This window comes from Pseudoliparis swirei, chromosome 8 (genome assembly GCF_029220125.1).
Source record: "Pseudoliparis swirei isolate HS2019 ecotype Mariana Trench chromosome 8, NWPU_hadal_v1, whole genome shotgun sequence".
Lineage (NCBI taxonomy): Eukaryota > Metazoa > Chordata > Actinopteri > Perciformes > Liparidae > Pseudoliparis > Pseudoliparis swirei.
The window spans coordinates 6,302,353-6,325,311 of NC_079395.1; the positions used below are offsets into that span (position 1 = coordinate 6,302,353).

A 22,959-nucleotide genomic window follows, 5' to 3' on the forward strand; every position below is an offset into this window, starting at 1 on the left:
TACTATTCAAACAATCTTCATAAAAACACCCATACAATGCATCTCTATATGCAGTGGTGGAAAGTATTTAAATAAAAATGTTTCTTACTATTCATTTTCTGCTACTATATATTTCTATCCTGCACTTCAGAGGCAGATGTTGTACTTTTTACTGCACGACTACATGTATTTGACACACGATTGATATCCGTGTGATGCTTTTCAAAAAGAAAATTGATCGATATTTATATCTTCTACGGTTTGTCGGTAATGCATATATTGCTGTTTATAATTCAGGGAACTGTTTCCATCGGCTTGCAGTTGTCACTTATTTCTAATCTTAATTAAACGTTAAAACCTAGTTAACTCCACTCCTGCCCTCCGGCCCAGAGGCGCATGTGACTGTCACATGATGGAGCGTGACGCGCTGTTGTAGTCAGTCAGCTGTTCGCACAACGCAACGGGTGAGTAACTCAACCTCGACGTTTCTCCGTTATTAGGCATCAGAAAAATACGAAATAAATCCCATTCATTAGATGCGTGGGATAATACGAGTGCACGTGTTCATGGCGTTACCTAGGAAACAGTTGTCATAGTTTCACACGGTGGCAGAATGGATGTTAGCGCAGCTAGCTTAGGTTAGCAATGGCGTTGCTGCGTTACCTATGCGTCTTAATTCACGTCACAATTGGGCCATTTTAAATGTATGCGTTGCATTTAGGCTCTGGACCGTACTGTAGTTTAATGTCACAGGATACGCACTGCGTTGTTTCATGTCGGAAAGGCCCACTAGCTAGTTGTCTCTGACCTAAACTAACGGGGGCGGGTTAGCTTCAGCTGCTGGGCTGAATGACAGCTTGTTAGCTCGCTAGCTAACCTCAATTGACGCCAGCTGAACGTTGAAGGTAAAATAATAATACGGTTAACATTTCGGATATACGTCGACATTTTCACGGTTTAAATGGCATATTATGTTAGCTCAAATATTCCTGTGTAATAGCTTTACTCCTGAGTTCCAGCTGTGTAACAGACAGCTAACTAAGCAAACAGACAGCTAGCTAACCAAACTAGTTTACTGTTATACCATCTGTGATGATCAACATCCGGTGTCGTATTTTTTGACTATAAAGGGTTAATGTGCATAATCTAATTTACAGCTTCCACAAACAACCAGGCCAGCAGTAACATTGCCACTGATAGTGAGTGACTGTGCTGATGTCTTTTTTTTCTGGTGATTCCATCCAGGTAGAGTTGGATTTTCCTCCACACACATATATATATATATATATATATACTGTTGTTGATATATCGACTTCATGATGGATATCCGCGGGGCGGTGGACGCTGCAGTTCCCACCAACATCATTGCTGCAAAGGCAGCTGAGGTGCGGGCCAATCAGGTCAACTGGCAGTCCTACCTGCAGTGAGTACACATTGCAACAGTCCATCATGTGAATAAACACCTGATGAGGTACACCTGTCCAGATGCAATTCAACACAAACCGCTGTTCCATTCAATAAACTTCAAGAACATGCATACATTATCAGAATCAGAATCAGAATCAGAAACAGGTTTATTGCCAAAGAATGTTTTCACAAACAAACGAGGAATTTTTTTTGGTGGAAGGTGCAACATTTGGACATGACAAACAAACAACAATCAACGCGACGGAAAGACAACAAATAATGTGAGAGTGTTTGGGTGTGTGCTTCAAGTGGTGTGTTTTAGTTAAAGTGCATGTTAAAGTGACGTGTGTGGAGGAGGGAAGAAGAAGGAGGAGGAGGGAGGAGGAGTGGGAGGAAGAGGGAGGAGGAGGAAGAGGAAGGAGCGGGAAGAAGGAGGAGAGAGGAAGGTGGAAGAAGAGGTGGTAGTCCTGGGGGTGACAGTCACAATGTTTCCTATTGAGGTCGTGGTGGTGATGTTGTACTTGAATATGTTGACTCGTTTAAATTAAAAGATGTGGTCAAGTATTGCGTCCACCTCATTTACTTATATTCCTCTTCTGCTTCAGGATATGTACTTGTAATATAATGAATGATACGCATATTTAACATATAAAGTCACATCTTTTAAGTCAACAAACTGTTCTTGGAAAAGTTAAGCTTGCATCAATCTTTTTGAATACATCGGTGTAATATTGGCAGACCAAGCTCATTATGTCTAACTTAACCCTTGTGTTGCCTTAGGGTCAATTTGACCCGAATCAATATTACACCCTCGTGTCGCTTTAGGATTAAATTGACCCCATTCAATGTTTAATGTCGGTGTTCTTTCGGTAGTCAACAAACAAACATAAAGTGCCTCACACTTAAACTTGGAAAACAATATTAATTCTAATAATTTTCTGGAGGTTTTAATTGCTGGCGTCAAATTGAACCCAAAGGGTAAAATATGTTTGTAAATATAAAGGTAACAGGAGGGTGAAACATTGAATCGGGTCAAAATGACCCTCAGGCAACACAAGGGTTAAAGCAGCTCTGAGCTAGTTCCTGTGTTGTGATTCACTGTCTTGGATACTACTTCCTCGTTTACAATGCAGATCGGACTTGTGACTCACATTATTATTTCGAGAAATAATCTAATGACTTGATTCATTGTTTTATTTAGTTTGGATGTACTTGCATGTTTAGCTTGAACTGTCTTTCTCTATGGACTATCCATATTGTGTTTTTGGTAACTATAACATGTGGTGTTTACAGGTTCATTGTCATTGTTGTTGAAGCTGCTCTTACAATAAGAAGTAGCATCGTAGTGACAAGCTAAACTCCTCCAGTGAGAGGGTCATTCGTATACATGTACATTTCATATCTTGCTCCAATGGTAAAGGACATGTTTTGAATTCCTTATGATTTAAAATGAATGAGAATAGGTAACTATCTTTTTTTCGGTCAACCAACTGTTGGCCTTGTTGTTCAAAGTTAAGAATGTACAGTAGTATACCTAAATGCATATTGTAGTAGTATTGTGCTAAAATGGCAGTGGCTTAATGGATTTATCTTGCAGGAGTCAGATGATCTCAGCAGAGGACTGTGAATTCATCAAGAAATTTGAGGTGGCCAACTCTGAGGAGAAAAAGGTCATTCTTACCAATGAAGGACATCAGGTATGACTTTAGATTTCTTTACAGTTGGTTTCAACCTAAACTTTTGTTCACAACCAAAAACATAAAGCAGAAGTTAAAAATGCAACGGCAGCATTTAAACACAACAACACAGGCGTCTTCAATAATATTTTCTTTTGGACTCGGAGCTGGCGCGTTTGTGTATTTAAATGTTAATACCAAGTGGAATAAGTGTTTACCCTTAGGCATTGTGCTTATTTACCATGTAAGTATTGAGACACGACAATATGTGTTGCTCTCCTGTCAACGTTTCAGAGTTGTACAGTTCTTCCTCAAAATACTTTGAACCACCTCCACCTGCAGTGTCTTTGATTTTCAAACAACTTGACATCAAACTTCTTGATTAATTCTTTAATTTCTACCTGTAACATACCCGCCCCAATGCAGATTATTGCAGTATTCTGCCACTGTGCTATTGTTGTAATGTAAACATGTAAATGGACAGAATTCTTCTCTTGACTGTTGGTAGAATAAAAGCGTAGAGTGAATAGGTGTATGGGTGCTGCTGTGGCTTTCTGACTTTGTATTTATGTTTGTGTTTTCTTAGTGTGCAAAGACCTTCTTGAGCCTGATGGCCCACATTTCCAAGGAGCAAACAGTCCAGTACATCCTGACTCTGATTGATGACACTCTGCAGGTACACAGACAGACCCGCTGATGTTTTTTGGCAAATTCATACATTTCTGGTATTGTGATATCCCTATGAGTGATTGCACCTTTTAATGATGAACATATCACACTCACTCTGTCAACCCTCATTTTACATCATGACATGTTTTAATCAATTCCACAATATTTTTTTGTTTTCACATTGATATAAAAGAAAATGGACAGAATGATTGCATTGCATACAGTCAATTGGTTGCTTCAGTTGTTCACAACATACATTTTAACAATCTGTAATAGCGTATCTACAATCTCAATGTATCTGTGTCTCAGGAGAACCATCAGCGGGTCAGCCTCTTCTTCGACTATGCCAAAAAGACGAAGAACACCGCCTGGTCCTACTTCCTTCCAATGCTGAACCGTCAGGACCTTTTCACTGTCCACATGGTTAGTGACGAGTTTTTAATACTACATGCAAGTGGTTTCAGAGTCATATCACAAAGCAAGCTGCCCCTGCAACATTACACTCGAATAATATAGAATATCAGAAATCCTATGTTCACAGACAAGATGGTGGGTTCCACAGACATTATTTTGTTCACAGATGTGACTTCTTCTAATCAAAGGAAGGCATCGCTAATTCCTCACAAAGCAACCTTCTCCCTTTCCCTTGAAAACAGGCAATTCATTTAATGATTTCTCCCGGCCACCATTGACCACCTAATGAAAAAAAACTGAGTACTGTGATAGAGCACCCACAGCTTAATTATGAAAATCAGCCAGATGGCACCCAGCAGGTGGGCATAATGTGACCCCAAGTCTGAAACACAGCACTTTAATTTAATCCAGCCTCGATATTTCAACACATCCTCTTCTGGCAAGTGTAATTTAGATTGAAGGATTTGTGGCCATCCTTCATCCTATGCTATTTCTCTTTATGTCTCCCTCTACCTGGAATTTAAATGAAATATCTAATGCGGTATGCTTGCCTGCTATCAGACAGAATTGTCAACTTTTGTTTCCATCTTCAGCCTCACATTGCTTCCACCTGACACCCAGGTATACACCTGAATCTAACAGTATTTCAAGCCTCTGATTTTGAGAGTGGAGCAGAGCAAAGAAATAAAATACAATGTTGGCCGATATTGAGTTTTGAGCTCTTAATACGAAAACAAGACGGCAACATGTATTTGTTTCATTATTGTTGTGTGAAAATACAATTTACCGTATTTATATTTTCACAACAATATTAATGTAATATGTCCTCCTCCCTTTTATTAGGCGGCGAGGATCATTGCTAAGCTGGCTGCTTGGGGCCGCGATCTGATGGAGGGAAGTGATCTGAGCTACTACTTCAACTGGATCAAAAGCCAACTTAGCTCCCAGGTATGAACATGTGCACGGTGTTGCTAAAGTATCTTGTGATATGAAGCCTTTATAAATAGAATAGTGAGGTGGTTTCAGTGGCATTTGTCATTGATTTCAAGACGTCAAACTGCATTTGGATCAGAGATGTCAATGTTGCCATGTGACTGAGACACATTTTGTAATTTTACAGTGCTTTTTTTTTTAACTCTAACATTTTATTTTATTTTCTGACTTTTTCAAAGTCAATCGTTTTCAAGATAAATATTGCATTTGAGTTAATGCTCATTTGACAATGACCAGTTCTTAAGGGTCATTGTGCTGTTTGAAAGGTCTAATTCACTGTGATCTACTCTCTTGGCAGCATGAATCAAATTATGTGTCCGTGTACAGTTGGTGTATAATTCAGTTTTGAAAATGACTGAATGAATGACATTTGTCATGTTATGGGTTACTCATTTCTTAGCTGTCAAGTTTCAAGAGACATTGGTTTCTTCTTTTTCTATAAAGTTTAATTTATTCACTTTTCTTCCAAAGAGTTACATATTCTATCAAAACATTCAAATTAGTGGTTCCCTTAATTATATTTCAGGGCTCACGGTGAAAACCTGGTTTTAATGAATTTAATGAATTTATTCGCATTGAGACCGAGCAGGCCTGTCAGACCTTGAGACAGTCTGCTGAAAGCTGCACTGCAGGGACTGCCTTTGCCGTGGCAGCTGTGTGCACCAACGAGTGGGCTGATAAAACGCCTGAATATTGATTCACAGTTTCCTTTGTGCTTCTGCATCGCACACCACGATTTCTCAAATATCCGTAGGTGTTCTTCGCTTCAGTCGGCTTTTCCAACAACAAAAAAAGACATGTTTTTTTTCCTTCTCTCTTTTGTTATAAGCATGTGTATTTGCAAAATATGTCCTTAAACTATAACCGCTTCTTGAAATGATGTTTTATTATTTCATTTTTTTCTTCAACAGCCAGCATCATCCACTCTCACTAAATGTCCCTTGTGGTGATGCGTAAGAGCTCATACTGTGTCGTCCAGTGCCCCTGTAACGTAGCGTAAAGCGATGGATTGTGAAACATTTTGCACCTGTTTGTCTTGTTTATCTCTCATTAGAACCTACATGGTACAGGTCAAGAAACAGGAGCAGGAACTATTTCCCCCAGTGAAGTGAGTATGAGTGAAGTGCGTTCTCGCTCAATCTTGGTGCTTCAAAAAAAATAAAAAAATAAAAAAACATGGCAGGGCTTCTGCAATCTGGCATCTTTCAGGTGTCACTGGACTTTCACCTCCTTTCGTTACACTCTCAATCTCTCCCACCCTCTTCTTGCATTCCAGTTTTTCATGAATAATTGCAGACTTCTGGAGTCCTGAGACTGTCACAGCACATTTAGAGGGATTCTCCATTTAGACAGCATGGTGTTTGCTGCCACTGATTGGTTTTACCTGTAGGAGTTGCATGCATGAAAGCCACTTCTCCTCAATGCTGAAAGTGCATGACAAACAGCTTTTCCCTCTACATTAGGATAACAAGGGGACATTGGAATAGCATTTGCACAGCAGCAGCACCCTACCATTTAAAAGCACTCATCTTCTCAAGCATCGCGCTGTCATTCTGAGAAGCGTGCTCAGAAATCTATTGACATCTAACAATTGAACGTCATCTTTTCTCCTGCATTTTCAGCCAGGTATCCTTCACTCTTCCGTCTTCACCGCTGTATGTTCTTCTTGCCGGACTTCTTTGCTTTTCTTTCATCCCCTGTTGATTAACAGATTAATGTGATCTATTTCCTCCTATCAGCTTCCGCCACTCTAATCTCAAATTTATATTGTTCTGCTCAGGTGTGATGGGGCACTTTTCCCTGCTCTTGCTGTGTATTGTACTATTGGGTCTGTGATCTAGCATGTGTTGATGTTTAATACGATAGACCGCATGTGCAATGCCTCGGGTTTGTTCGGTGGCGGTAATGCAAGTTTTGGACTGGCCTTCTTCTGTGTGCTGTCTCTGCTTGTCAACAACTGCACTAATTGTACTTGACCTTCTAACATGCATTTGTTTTCCTGATTACACAGCTGAGGCTCGTGCTTCTGTTTGAGTAAACGTTTGCTTCTGTTCTTTGCAGAGCTCCCAGTACGTCCAGTGTGTGGCTGGGTGCCTTCAGCTGATGCTGAGGGTGAATGAGTACAGGTTTTCCTGGGTGGAGGCTGATGGTGTCAACTGGTGAGTGATAGCGCTTTAAAAGTGGGATCCTTCAGAGATACAACGTCGAGAAAGGTTTTTGTTCTTTTTTTTTTAAGGTGGTAAAAAGATGACAGTCGGAAATTATAGGGGCGCGGGGACTTTTCTTACAGACAGCAATTTAGAATGAAGTACAGCAATGAGCCCAAAACATAATAAATACACAAATAGGACAGAGGTTAACATTCACACCACTTTTGTCATTATCCCCAAACTCATTTCTTGAGAAAGTGGCAAGAAGAAGAAGCCAAAAACTAGAGGACCCCCCCCTTGTAGAGCCATAGCGAGTAACAGGACAGGTTACATTTTCTTTTAAAAGCCAATTACTGCCGGAATAACAGAACTCATGGACCTGTTAGTGCCAGTTCCAAAGAGGTAAATGTCCATCCTGGTGGAAGCAAATTAAACCTTTTGTAAGAGAGCCATTCGGCTTTGGAGTGTGACACATGTGACCCTTAAGCTTCCCAACACAAAGCCCGGTCTATTAAATCTCCAAAGGCCACAGTTCCGTTCAGATTTATGGATATTTGTCACATTGTTGATGTAGATAAAACACGTACCTACAACTAGAAATATTTGTATTCCACCCAAGCTGAACTTAAGCACAGCTCAAAGGAAATCTGAGCTGTTAATCGAAAGAGGGTTCCTACAGTCATGGAAAATCTGGAAGAGTCATGGGATTTTAAAATGGTTATTTCCAGGCCTGGAAAAGTCCTTGAAAAAAATGTAATCTCAAAAGTTTTGGAAAAGTCATGGACATTTTTTATATTCATATGTTTATTTACACAGTTTGATTAAAAGACTAAATATGTATTATTTTAATCATAATATTGTCTCTCATTCATTTGTGTCATTTAAGGTATACTCATGTCATGTATAAGATTTCACATGTTTGGTCATGGAAATTTGGTGTAAAGTCATGGAAAGGTCATTTAAAAGTCCCGTAAATCCTTTGGTCAACATGTGTATGAACCCTGTCGATAGGTTCATACCACATACTCGCTTGTGCCATGGATGCAGTACATTGTGCATCTACATTTGTTAGGGGAGCAGGTTGTAGTGAGTTTTATAGAAGGGTGCAAAAGACTCAACACTACCAGTTGTTCACCGTACAAATTGTTAATAAATCCCACCGTCTTTTCACCTGTCTGTTTGTTGATACAGCATTGTAAAACCAGCTGTACGGCTTTATTGTGATTTGATTTTGGACAATGATGAGTGCCACATCTCTGCACTTACCAGCTTTTTCTCAGACGCATGACTGGTTGGGTAGCTGTCGTCATTAGTACTCTGTATTTTTAGCTACTCTTCCGTTATTCTCCGCAATCATGAAAGATAACGGATGAGCGTCTTGCAGGCACACAGCTGTGAAAGCCAACCTATTGGTAAACGTATGGTAGATGGAGTCAGGGTTATTTTCCCAGCAACTATAGCTTTTTTTTCTCCTTCGTTTTATTGATTTAATATTGGGCTTTCTGTTTCAGCATCACGGCAGTTCTGAGCAACAAGTGTGGCTTCCAGCTCCAGTACCAGATGGTCTTCTGTGTTTGGCTCCTGGCCTTCAGTCCTCAGCTCTGTGAGCAGTTGAGACGCTACAACGTAGTGCCAGCCCTGTCTGACATCCTCCAGGAGTCTGTCAAGGAAAAGGTCACTCGCATCATCCTCGCTGCCCTCAGGGTACGTGGAGAATCTTTCACTCGGGAGTATTTCTAAAATGTCGCTTTTCACTGGAAATGCCCACACTGCCTGAATGTCGATCTCATGTTTTGGCTAAGGTGGCTGCAAGATGTATCTCATTTTACCACATCAACACATTAGGTGAAATTTACATTAGCTGCATTACTATTGCATCTTCTACGGCACAGGTGTCAAACACAAGGCCCGCGGGCCAAATTCGGCCCACCACGTAATTTTATGTGGCCCCTGACGGCTTGAAAGACGCATCATCACCTTTTCTTAAAGAAATTGAAGAAAAATATTCTGAGCTTTTATTTTGAAGGTTTCAAATTAAATGGATTTCTGTTATAATGTTAGAACATTTCTTATGTACAATATTTCTAAACTCGAAAAATATACACTACCGTTCAAAGGTTTGGGATCACATAGAAATGACTTTATTTTTCAAAGAAAAGCACTGTTTTTTCTATAAAGATAACATTAAATTAATCAGAAATACACTCTATACATTGTTAATGTGGTAAATGACTATTCTAGGTGGAAACGTCTGGTTTCTAATGAAATATATCCATAGGTGTATAGAGGCCCATTTCCATCAACTATCACTCCAGTGTTCTAATGGTACATTGTGTTTGCTAATCGCCTTAGAAGACTAATGTCTGATTTGAAAACCCTTGTGCAATTATGCTAGCACAGCTGAAAACAGTTATGCTGGTGATATAAGCTATACAACTGGCCTTCCTTTGAGCTTGAAGTTTGTAGAACAAAATTAATATTTCAAATATTAATCATTATTTCTAACCTTGTCAATGTCTTGACTATATTTTATATTCATTTGATAAATAGAAGTGCGATTTTTCATGGAAGACACGAAATTGTCTGGGTGATCCCAAACTTTTGAACGGTAGTGTAAATCAAATGCAAAGAAAGTTATTTAACACTATGTTTGAGTTGTTCATACAGTGTTTCAGTTATAACCGGCCCTTTAAGAGGGTGGCCATGATGCTGATGTGGTCCACGGTGGAAATGAGTTTGACACCCCTAAGGTATCAAACTGAAGAATGAGCATTAAACATGATTGGAATCACCATATGAACCCTGTAAAATATGCAATTATGCAGACGCTAAGTCAACGGTAACACACCACGCTTTCCAGTACACATGTTTTCCAGGTGCACATTTGCCAGAAAAAGGCAACTGATGGAAATATCTTTCACATGAAGGGTTGTCATAAAAGTTAAGATACAAAGTGTCTTACAGTACTTTTTAGTTTTGTGCTAAACTTGGCGTAGTCAAATGTTTGCTTGCAAGAGTTTGCAGGTCATAACTTCATCCAATCACTTTTAGAATGATAGAGGAGATTCTGTGTGCATTCTCCAATGCAGCCAGCATTTGCATTTAAATTGGGCTGTATTCGCCATCTCAACAATGTCAAACTGAAGTGACAACTCTTATGCAGCAGATGAGGCAACCTATAAAACATCAAAGCCTATAAAATATACATAAATACAATTTATGATGATGCTGTCCTTTCATCTACCTGCCCTGATTGCTCAATACAGCCATTGAATATCTAATGTACTATTTAAGAGCTGCTTTCTGGACTTGGTCTGTTGGTTCGTGTTTGTGCCAGGTTATGCATCCCCCATATTCTACCCTGACAAATTAAATTAACGGCAGAGGCCTCATTTATTCACACGCTGTGGTGCTTTTATAGTAGAGGAACCGAGTGAGTCTGACGGGCCACCAACGCAGGTCTGGGAACATCTGGGAATTACATTGAACATCAATGTGACAACTTCAAGGTCTTCAACGTCGTGTTCTGGAAGAATATAGAAATGATCATGATCATATGTATTTTAGAAGATGTTCAGATGCATTAGTGTTCAGAAAACATTATGCTTATATTTTCTGTCTGAATAGACTTGTCTAAAACAATCCGCCCCTTTTTCCTGATTGGTCAACCCGGACACGCTCACTCAGTGGGTGGACCCTTGGACAGGATTTGCCCAACGTTTACGCCACCCGGATGGAGAACCCAACCGCGTATGGCAAGGAGAAGCCGATGGTGTGGACATCTTTGGATGCTGGTCGCTTTGCCCCGTTATGTACGACACTTGAAATCCGATCAATTTACCAGATGAGTTTTGTCTCGAGCTAGCAAATGAAATTTCATGAACGCACACGAGAAACCCAACATGCACCGTCTCACTGATTGAGTTTCCCGTCCCTTCCTAGTACCGTCGCACCTAACTGTGGAAAGGGAGAGGCGCTGCAACAGCTTCCTCTTTGTTTTTTTTATCTCTGGACAGAAAATGACTCCTGGTTCCATTTCTGATGAGATCGGATCGACAAACCCTCAGACACAAATCTATACCTCCAACACCTGATGTGAAGTGTGTGCTACAAACCAGGGTGTTGGATTAGCTTTTCCAATTTTCCCAGTTCATCCGTCCAGAACATGATTTGGACCCTTTTTTTTTGCACAGCATTTTGTTGATTATTAGTGCAACAACTTGGTACATTTACTGAAGTATTGTTGCTTTAAAAAAAAAAAAGGAAACGTTGATGCAACCTTCTGCTACATTTCAGTGGGAACTATGGGACTTTTATTTCACTACATCTATTTATGTGTACATGTAATACAATGCATTGTTGTATCAAACCACCCAACGGTATAAAATAAATCCAATGATCTATATTGCAGCCAACGATGGCAGTAAAATGTGTCTTACATGTCAATGCATCAATACTAATAATCTAATATTATAGAATATAATAATGGGACAACCAAAGAGCCCATTTAGCTTCGTAGTGAGTACTTTTCCATTTACACTTGAAGTACATTTTCTAGATTATATATTTACCCACAATTTCATTAAGTAAGCTTTTGAATACAGGACATGTACTTTTTTAAAATATATGTGTTATTAGTGCTTTTTTAAAAGTGAAATATCTAAGTACTGCTATTAAACGATGTCAGTGGCTCAGTCGGCCGCTCCATGCTGCACTTTCCTCATCAGTGAGTCAGAACCTCTTGTCTCTCACTCCCCACCAGCCTCCTCTTCTCGCTCTCTCTCTCCATTTTCCAATTCAAAGACTTCGGCTGGAGGCTGCTTCATTTTTGGAACCCGGTAACAGATAAATGGACCGTTTAGTTGCGTTTTCCTCCATACACACGCGTCGCGCACTGGGTACCGATCTGTACACGTTTCCGGTGTTTAATTAGTGTCAGAGGGCGAGCGGAACAGCCGCATCATCGGGAGGGAGGGAGCATTTCTGCGAGCACGGGGTTATCACAAGCTCGACCCTCCCCGTGACCCCAATGGCGATGATAATCGTGCACACGCAAGAATGTGACAACGAGAAATGTTAACTCGCACACTCACTAAACTGATCCCGTTTTGGTCGCAGTCTAGAGTCCTGAAAACACACATTTGTGTTTATCGTCTTAGTCCAATCCTTTTGCATCTCCTTCAGCTTGGACTGATTTGACTGGCAATGCTCGCTGGGATGCAATATAATTTAATTAGAGCTTACTCCTTTTTGATTCTGGCCCCCACACAACAAGACAAGGTGAAGTAGCTACCGTGAGGCGATTCTTCTCTGCCTCTAGAACTGTGACGTTATCATTACTTCGGCACTAAAACCGTCGATTGAACATCACACAAAACAGTCCTGTCGAGTCAACGAATTACAGTGTTGAAGAAATGTGAATGTTTAACCCTCCTGTTACCTTTACATTTACTAACATATTTTACCCTCGGGGTCAATTTGACCCCAGCAATTAAAACCTCCAGGAAATTATTAGAATTAATCTTGTTTTCCAAGTTTAAGTGTGAGGTACTTTATGTTTGTTTGTTGACTACCTAAATAGCCCTTTAAATATATAAAAAAGTTGATATTTCTTATACGTTTGACACAGTGAAAAACAGCCTGGGTTCAAATTGACCCCAAAGAACACCGACATTAAACATTGAATGGGGTCAAATTGACCCTAAAGGTAACAGGAGGGTTAAATGAAAAGCCTGAGTGACATTCTAGCTCCATGTCACGGCCTCAGTGACCTTGCTCCCAGCACAATGGCGTGGTGAAACGCCGTTGATTACATGATTGAAACATGAGCTCATGCTCTCGTAGAGGAAGGTCCGAGCTGATTTCCAAAGCCGACTTTAAAGAAGGTATTTAAGGTTGCTTGTGTTTCTCGGTCAGACGGTTTCAATCAGTATTCCGGTGTCATTGTAACCACTCCAAAGGGGCGTCTGTGTTCCTGATGGAGCACTTTTCGACGTGTCTGTTTGTTTACTGAAAGTTTTCGAGCATATCTGCACCGCGTTGGGTTTCCCTCAAAAGACCACACGTGTTCCCGCTTTTTGAATTTTCCCCAAAGCTCGTTCATCACACAGCGGAGATGTCACGTCAAGCCGCTGGGAACGCGACCGCAAAAGAAACGGGCTCCGTTTTTTAATTGGTGAGAGAAGTTAGTAGTTTGGTTGGACTATATTACAGCTCATTAAAAAGCATGGCAGGCAGTGACGGGAGACTCTAAAACGTCTCGACGTTCGGTGGGTGTTCCCGAGGGTTTTCAGCTGACTTTGCTCCGGGTGCGTTTGACGTAGAGTGAGGAGAGCTCTCTCTCTCTTAGCGCTCCTGATAATGATGCAGATTTCACAAAAAATATTCCACGTTGTTTTGTCGCCGTTTTCCCAAATTCCCTAAATGATTCTGCTCGCCACATGGGACTCGCAATGTCACTTAAATTAACGGGACCATCTGGGAGTCCTCGAACACGTCGTCAGAGGCATCCCTGCTGTGTTTGTGAAATGTTTGCCTTAACTTAAACTCTGGAAGGAAAAGTTTTGTTGAAAACTATATTCATATTGTGCTGCAGGAAAGAAGATTTTTTTTTTTAGCTTAATGGCTTCAAAGGCTCAAATAATTTTCTGTGATTTGAACCTATTTGCTCCATTTTAGAGATGTTTTTGCAAAAAGAAAGACAACATTAGGTTGTTTCCTCTTCTCTGTGTCTCTGCTGAAGCCAATTTTCTTTTGAGTCACCCTAAAATTACACATTTTCTCCACTCAGGCAGACTGGGCTTCTTTGTCCAGATATTTTATCACAACTTTAAAAAAAGCTTTCACGATACTTTGACATCACGGTGTGTTCTTCTCGCGGTGCAGATCTGCATTCATCCCTTTCACACCTCACTCCCTACACCTGGAAATGAATCCTGGTTTTAAGAAATGCACAACTTTGAATAATGTTATTCAAAGTGAAGTGTAGGAGGAGGGAGGGCGGTATGAGAGACTTGTTTATTGCTAATCTTGCGCTAGATTGAAGTTGTGTTATTTTATGGAGTCTATCTTAATTCCATTTCTTGTGATCTGACTGTGAAGGCTAATTTTTCCATGTCCAAAATTTCTATTTCTATTGTTGATAAATGTAGTTTTAATGTATTTGACTTTTTTGTCCTTGTCAACTGTTGCACACAATTTGTTAAAGTGATGCACGTCCACAGATATTATCATTCCCATTACCCCAAATCTTTTAGTCAAACATATACTTTATATATCATATAAATAATTGAATAACGTGGATTATTTCTGTTGCTCAAGTTTAAAAAATCAATTGATTGTTGAAGCACTGATTTGTGTCTGTACTCCTTTGCTCATTGATTGATTCGCAGTGGTGACGACTAGCACTTGTTTTTAGTTTTTTTCTTCTTCTATCACTGGCTGTGAGTAGGTGTAGAATAATAAATGTACGCCACTTCCTCACAGAGTTTTTCTGTTTGACAGAATCTTCTGGAGAAGTCAGCGGAGCGGGAGACCCACCAGGAGTACGCCCTGGCCATGATTCAGTGCAAGGTGCTGAAGCAACTCGAGAACCTCGAACAGCAGAAGTACGACGACGAGGACATCAGCGAGGACATCAAGTTCCTGCTGGAGAAGCTGGGAGAGAGCATGCAGGATCTCAGGTACCCGGTCGACTCCCTCATGGACAACACACCTGTTATTTTAAGACGGGAGCAGTTCTGCTCAGGGGAGCAGATTGCAAAATCGTTCTGTATAAAGAAAAGCTTGAAACAAAAGAAAAGGATATTGTAGTGCTGGACACGAATTTGGCAGATCTCTATGAAGCTATTCTTTAAAAAAAAAAAGTCAAGACACGTCTCTGTTTATATTTAATGCTGTATTCTTTCCATGTGGAAGTGACCTATAGATGAGATCTGAAGTGTTTTCACCCGACCAGTCGCTGTACCTCTCACATCACAGCTCTTCATGGGTTGAAAAACAACACACACACACACACACACTTTAACATGCTGAAGGAAAGACAAATGTTTCTGTCTCATCAACAGCTCATTTGATGAGTACAGCTCTGAACTCAAGTCCGGTCGCCTGGAGTGGAGTCCTGTGCACAAGTCTGAGAAGTTCTGGCGTGAGAACGCCGTCCGCCTGAACGAGAAGAACTACGAGCTCCTCAAGTAAGATGAAGCATTTATTGTCGTGGGACACAAGGGCGAGAAAAAGTGCTTCGTCATCCATTAGGATGCAGCGCTGCACCATCAGGACCAAACATGAGGCGATCGTTGTATGAATGTTTTGGGAATTTCAGTTTTAGAACGAAAAAAGAAAAGGCATGAATTCATTCGAAAAAACATAATTTTTTTCTCTCTAAGTTGCATATACAAATTAGGTTATACTGTTTACCAAATATAAACACATGTATATTTATATATTCTTGAATTTAGCTATTAGATGGTCACATATGTTCACTCGCAGTTTTGTGGTCATTTCAGGTCGTACTTCTAACATCTTCATCAGACATCATCATGCCTGATCATCCCACATCCTCTTTGTGTGTGTGCGTGTTCCAAAGATGACAAAACATCAATGTGTGTCTCTACTTTGATATTCTAGTCACACACTGTTCGGGCTATTGGCATTCAGTAAACATCCTTACCTCCCCGTCTCATTGTCTCTTCTCTGTAGCCGTGGTTACACTTGTTTTTTCTAATGCAACCTCTGTGATTGGATGCACCAGATCAGCTTAATTGACCCCCTTTCTATAGTCGCTCCTTTCCGCCCACTCTCAGCCATGCTTTGTCTCACTGTGAACCCAGAGGTCTCACTCATTCAGAAGCCTCATGTTCTTTAATTGTGATTTCAGAGTTTGGGTTTCTCAGTATTGAAGTAACATTAACATTGGTGTTCAGAGAGATCAGTCCATTTCTGCATCCGACTCTTTTTCAGTGAAATAAATCTCAGCTAATCTGGTTACTTTATTCAGCATCTGAGAAATCTAATCTGCCTATTGATGCAGAGTGACCTCACCATTTAAATGGCCTCCTATGTTGTCTCCCTTTCTTGTATAGGATCTTGACGAGGCTCTTGGAGGTGTCTGATGACCCTCAAGTCATTGCAGTGGCAGCCCACGATATTGGAGAGTATGTGCGGCATTACCCACGAGGAAAACGGTACGGCATGTTTCTGCGAAAACCAATTAATATCAAAGCTTACATTTATTATTTACACCCCGTTGTGATAGCATCCTCACATTTAAAGAGGAACATATGTTTATCTGAACACATTGATTGGTCTGCACACACGAAGCTCCCGATATCTCCTCAAAGCACCAAGGAGATGAGAGAGATTGTCAGATGAAGCTGAAGTTTAGGGTGTTCTTCACTTTCATCTTCTTAAATACTCTGAGGCTTCTAGCTCTTGTCTTGAAACCTTTATCATCAATGTGTGTTATCCTCATTACAGTGTGTGTGACAGATCAATAATGTTTTTTTCTTGTCTCCCATATCCTATTAGCCTTAACATTTATAATTTTAGCCCGCTATAGCAGTGGTTCTCAAACTGTGAGGCGCCCCTCTAGTGGGGCGCAGTGGTACTACATGCGGGGGGCAGGAGGAAACGCAGAAAGACCTTTATTGTGAAATTCAGATATTACACAATTTCAAAGTACACAGACATACAACTAAGTCATTAATAAATACATGTTGAAATGCCTGTACCTTTTGTGTACATGTTTACGTTACGTCGTTTAACAGCAGGCTCATTGCAGATATGAATACAACTAACACGCATATCTGCACTCATTTAGTTTTGCACAGGTTGCACGTTATAGTTTTAAAAATGAATGCAGTGTAAAAGTCTTTATTGCCAAATATTTCACACAAAGTTATTTCAATCAAATGTCTGCATAGACTATTGTTTTGGGGCTTTAGGGCATGAACATTTTTCTTCCTCCAAATTGTGGCACGGCGGTGTTTGAGAACCACTGCATTTACCAACAGATGAGTAACAGTGCGGTTGTTTCTGGACTTTAGCATACTTTTCTGTTCTCTGGTCACACCACTCACTGTGTTAAAACATGCATTATACCTATTTTATTTCCTCTCCAAATCACCATGTAATTTCATAAGGCCAGTGATCCTTCATGAGTTACATAGAACATTTCAGTGAGGCTGGATTCAATTACCTGGCGCTGGACCACCGAATGACCTCAAGCATGAAAATAGTCCGTGTTGTCTGTGTGGATAAAGGTTTTTTTCTCATTCCTCCTATTTCAGGGTGATTGAGCAGCTGGGTGGAAAACAGCTGGTGATGAATCACATGCACCACGAGGACCAGCTCGTCCGCTACAACGCCCTGTTGGCTGTGCAGAAGCTCATGGTCCACAACTGGTACGGACACATTCGGAGCTTTAATGATGTCATGCATTCAGATGTTATTTTGGCGAGCCCTTAATGTTTGAGCTGAACCAGGCTTTCTAAAAATTCAAAAACAACTCCGACATGTGCATACTAACGAGTCAAGGCCCCGCACACACTCGCAGGTACTTTTCATTTATTTTGCCTGATTAGACGTCCGCTGAGGTTGAAGTTGGGTGAAGACCTGCTGGTAATTATGCAAGGTTAATGGACTGTGTGTACTGATAAGATTGATAAAACGGTAATTTGCTCCAACAAAGCCAGCAGCGGATTCAAAGAGATGCCACTCAAGCTGCGCCTGCACACGTCCACACAGCCTGTAAATAAACCACTAAAGCTCAATAAATGAAATCCCCTGTGAGGTTGGTGGATTCTATGGAGGCTTTTCAAGATGACCTGAGACACTTTAAATATGTGTTTATTACATCAGTATTCAACTGGTAGAGTCTGTATTTATTGCTTCAGTTAGGTCACACTGACTGTGTGTTGAATCCTATTCACTGAGAATGCAAATGGAACGATATAGAAGACGCATCTATTTGTTCTTTGTATGCTGTCGATCTTGATTATTGTGAAGTGTGCAGAGCGTGGTCAGTGTGGCTGCGGCTTAAAGATCGCCACTGTGTTTGCGATGGGGGGGGAATCCGCTCGTCCGTGAGTCAGGTGAGAATATTGATACAAATGTTCATGTCCGTGCAGTGAAAATGAGGCAAGAACAAGCAGCCGGTAAGCTTCGCTTCAATTCTTTCTTCGCTTCAATTTTTTCTTCGTTTCAATTCTTTCTTCGCTTCAATTCTTTCTTCGCTTCAATTCTTTCTTCGCTTCAATTTTTTCTTCGCTTCAATTCTTTCTTTGTTTCAATTTTTTCTTCGTTTAGATTTTTTCTTCGCTTCAATTCTTTCTTCCCTTCAATTTTTCTTCGTTTAGATTTTTTCTTTGCTTCAATTCTTTCTTCGCTTCAATTTTTTCTTCATTTAAAATTTTTCTTCGCTTCAATCCTTTCTTCGTTTAAATTTTTTCTTCGCTTCAATTCTTTCACGGCAACATTTAACGAATTTCATGTGTTTTTGTAAAGGAAAACATAAATGTATTTTTCAGTTTCGGTGTCAAATTTCGATATCGGTATCTAAAACCCCTCTTTTCTAGTCTCTGACCGGCACCATCACAAACTCTATATGCGTTGTTATGTTTGGGGTCCACTTCCTCAGAGCCCGAAGGCTCAACCTGCCCATTATCTTTGTGTGTTTTCTGCTGTGCTTGGAGAACGTGAAAATGTGTTTGTTTTGCTGCCACTATCTAAAACACACTCGACTCCTGGAGTAACTGTGGATGGACGCATTGTGTTTATTATCATAGTGTAGTGCTGTTTTTCTATCCAAGTGACCTTAATGTTCTGTGTAAACTGAATGTTCACTGGAGTGTGGTCCGAAGCGTATTCATCCACTGTCGCACAAAAGGTTTTCAGTGGGCGAAGAACGAAAAGCAGATTCCCGTTGTCAGACCTGCAATCGAAAGCAAGGCGCCTCTCCCCACCTGAATACTGCAACTTCCAATGTAAGATAGATCTCTTTAAAAAAATATCCATTATAGGCAAAAAATCATATCTGTTACAGAAAGCGAATGCAGGGTTAATTGGATGATTGGGAATGTTTGTGAAGTCTGCCTAAAACCCCGAGATATCTTCATGAGTCTAAAACCTGCTTCAGAAAATATATACAGTATTTGGCCACATTGCGAATCACAGAAATCCAATCTCCCGTTGTAATAGAAAGGTGGTTATTAAATTCAGCATAAATGGATGGAGGAAAAAGCCGAGTGCTGCATTTAAACATTCCATATAAATTGATGCAGGAATTAAACTTGCAAATGGCTTGTAGTCTTGAGTGGGAAACCTGGTGAAAAGTGCAGCATGCCCTTTATAGTGGAGACAAAGTAGTTTTTATTTATATATATATATATATCATATATCATATATACCGGTATGACTGTGTGTGTGTATGACTACTGGACTCTGGACTGTAAAGCGACTTCGAGTGTCTAGAGAAGCGCTATATAAAATATATGATTATTATTATTATCATCTATATAAATATATATCATTGATATAGATATATATCTATTTTTTTATATATATATAGATATATATCATTTATTTATATATTGAGGTGTGATTCACCTACAAATGGAAGCTGTTTTTAAAGCAACCCTCCATGCCCACAGCCACTTTGAGTGGGTCGCCTTGCTGCTGTTTTCCACGAGAAGATTTTCTGGTCCCTGCTTCCTGAAAGCCCTGCTGTCATGACAACAGCACAGATGAATGTGTGACTTGAGTGTTAGAAAAGTACTCTAATCTGTCATTTTTCCTTTCACTCTGCTTTTAAAAGTTGTGCGTTTGTGGATTTTTTTAGTTGTGATGGAATATAATTGTTGTTGCTGGTGTAAGTCCATCGGTCCACAGTGTTTAAGGTCCATGGTTTTAATGGAAATCATTCATATTATTCGATGTCTTTTCATTCACTTGCCTGGCTAATGGGGACGGCCAGATGTCTTTTTAAGCTCACTTGTTCCTCATTAAAAAGCCCGAGAGGGAGTGAGGAGGACAGTGGGAGACTCTTTGCTGAGACCTTTTAAAAGGTTACTCTTTCCTGAGGTCCTCATTCTACTGTGCTTTATTCTTCGGGTAGCTTTCTTTGTTTTTCTTATTTTAACATTTAAGTTGTGGCTGCTTCTTTTAATAAATGAACAAAATGCGCTCGAAACAAAAAATGGGACCGGAGGGAGGGGGGCAGCAGTCGGGTAATTTTTATGACAATCTGATAAATAACGACACTACTGTGCCTTTTCCTTTTCTCACATTCGTAAAAAGGACTCTTTCTTCACACCGCGTCACAAATAAATAGCATGAAAATATGAAGTATTTGCTGAAATGGAAAAATCTCAGTATTGAAGATCTGAGGAAAAACCAAACATTAGAGTTCAACAAAACCATGTGGACGGTAAAGGAAATCATGAAAGTAATTGTGTCTTACAATGAGGCAACTTTAGGATGAAACCCTCTGATTATTTCAACAGTGCGCTGATGGTGAATATGTTTTGACCTTGAGAAGAACTCCTCTGATCCTCATAATGGACGGTTGTCGACTGTTATTAACTGATGCCATCTTGTAAAAGTGATCATTGTCTCTCCCTCTGAAGACTGATGATGAATCTCATGGTGATTTGAAGGTCCAAGATGAATATTATTCAGTCTTATTTCAACAAGGACAACTCGTATCTTGCCGTATTTAATTTCCAGGACTTGTGTCCTCGCTGCAGAAGGACGAGCCAGCCTTCATAACTCTGGCTCAGCCTTCCAATTGTGTTTTTAATAACTCTGCGGTGGTTGTCTTAGTCGACCTCTAGCTGCCCTGTGCAGCTGAAGGTCATTCCTCATCACTTCATGCACGTGGCTAGATTTGAATGTGAGATTTCTCCTCTGAAAAAGCTGGAGCTTCCTTTGGAAACACAGTTCACCAGCTGGTGAACAATTGGATGGAACGGGAGGAGTGAAAGCTTTCAGTGGAGATGAATTTAATCATTTAAAGAACACATTTTTCATCATCTGAATGTATTTGCCTGCCAGCGTTTTTAATGTGTAGATTGGTGAGAGACGATTTGATATTTGGGTTGTCAGAGAGGTGAGAGCCGGGATATCGGATCATGTATCTCATAAAGGTTAGTGCCAAGAAGAAAGCTGCAGGAGAAGTGTCACCGGCCACAAGACTGGCAGCGTATTTCAACGTTTACATTTACCTGTGGGTCAGAAGCTCGCAGTCTCAAAATGAGTCTGTTAAAACAGACATGATGACATTAAAGGATATTAAGGAACCTTAATTCTTCCATTCAATTATTAATTGGATGGAACAGTTTTCCCTTTCATGTCCGTCTGTTTAATATGAAGCTGATCTCTGAAGCTCACTGATCCCTCACTGGTGTCATACGTCATTAATTTAATCTGAAGCATCGTCTGCACCGTGAGATATAAAATCATCAAATAAAATCACTCAGCCAAGAAATAGTCTGACGAGGGAAGACTCATTTCTCTGATTTTTAAACTTAGACTCGTCGACTAAAAGTAAGAAAACTAAAATTGACCACAATTTAATCCATAAGGTTAAACATCCGCCTCCAAAAAAGCTGATGTCCCACAGGAAGGAAAGGATTTGCCGCTTTTCGTTTTCCTATGTCATCTTTGGGTTCTGGGCTCCAGGCCTCAGCGTCATTGTGACATTATTTTATGGACCGATTAGCCAAGAACATAACCGATTAATGGATGATGAAAATAATCCTTACTTTAGCTCAAAACCCCCAGAAAAATAACTATTATTTTTGTTCCCAAAATGTCCAACCTTTCCTTTTTTAAAGGTGTTCTGAATGCCACCAGGTGGACGTCATTACAGCAGTAGGTGTGTGTTGGATGTCCGAGGTGTGATGCTCTGCTCTGTCTTCCACAGGGAGTTCCTGGGACGACAGCTGCAGTCAGGCGACCAGCAGCAGGCCGTGGCCGCCCGCAGCTGAGCGGCTCCCGAGTCTCACTGTGTGGATGAGTGTGTGTCCCGTCTGTACATTCGTTCTTTGCGATTTGTGTGCGTGTAATGACTTTAAAATCAAACGCCGTGTTTCCCTTCTCTCCCCCTGCACCCGGAGCGATCCTCGATGTTTCTCGGTTCGACCGTCGTGCTGCGTGTCGTGCCCTCTCAGCCATGTGGCGATTCGAAGTCTCGCACTTTACGTCTGTGATAATGTACAAAACTGCAACTTATTTAAGTCTTACCTGTAAAACATTCTATGTACCCAAATAAAGATGCGTATCTATGGTGATCCTGTGCTGCATTATTGCACCTGCTGATTAACAAAGAGATTACCTTGATGCGGTTATTAAGTGCTTTTATTGGAACATATTCCATTGGCTCTCAAATAGAGGAAGCGGTGCATGTGAGGACTGAAGGTGAATAACAAGATTTATTACCTTTGCATTGAAAATGCGGAAGGTTATGTTTTGATCGCCATTTATTTGTATGCGCGTTATTCGCAAAATTCAAAAGATATTGAACCGAATCGCATGAAATTTGGTGGGATGATTGGTTATTATCTGGGGACCAGTTGATTAGATTTTGGGATCAATCGGGTCAAAGGTCAAGGTCATGGAAAGGTCAAAATCTTTTTTTTACCATAGCACGATACATTTTTGTCCAATTGTCA

At 40.4% G+C, this 22,959-nt stretch overlaps 1 protein-coding gene across 2 annotated transcripts; it reads left to right on the top strand.

The window, feature by feature from the left end:
* Positions 1-425: 425 nt before the first annotated feature.
* On the top strand, positions 426-22,578 carry atp6v1h (ATPase H+ transporting V1 subunit H). Of its 2 annotated transcripts, XM_056420685.1 has the most exons (14): positions 426-443; positions 1,225-1,402; positions 2,984-3,083; positions 3,649-3,738; positions 4,041-4,154; positions 4,989-5,093; positions 6,193-6,246; positions 7,200-7,297; positions 8,800-8,992; positions 14,792-14,970; positions 15,355-15,480; positions 16,372-16,473; positions 17,578-17,691; positions 22,212-22,578. In XM_056420685.1, exons 2-14 carry the CDS (start codon positions 1,296-1,298, stop codon positions 22,273-22,275), a joined length of 1,446 nt encoding a protein of 481 aa, XP_056276660.1. In that variant the 5' UTR covers positions 426-443; positions 1,225-1,295; the 3' UTR covers positions 22,276-22,578. The 2 variants fall into 2 exon arrangements, with proteins under 2 accessions (XP_056276660.1, XP_056276661.1); XM_056420686.1 differs by lacking the exon at positions 6,193-6,246.
* The last annotated feature ends 381 nt before the right edge of the window (positions 22,579-22,959 follow it).

Bases quoted from the DNA above. Each gene is read 5' to 3' on its own strand.
- atp6v1h (XM_056420685.1), top strand. From the start codon at position 1,296: ATGATGGATATCCGCGGGGCGGTGGACGCTGCAGTTCCCACCAACATC. The intron at 15,481-16,371 runs GTAAGATGAAGC...TTTCTTGTATAG, and splicing joins AAGAACTACGAGCTCCTCAA to GATCTTGACGAGGCTCTTGG. The intron at 16,474-17,577 runs GTACGGCATGTT...CTCCTATTTCAG, and splicing joins CATTACCCACGAGGAAAACG to GGTGATTGAGCAGCTGGGTG.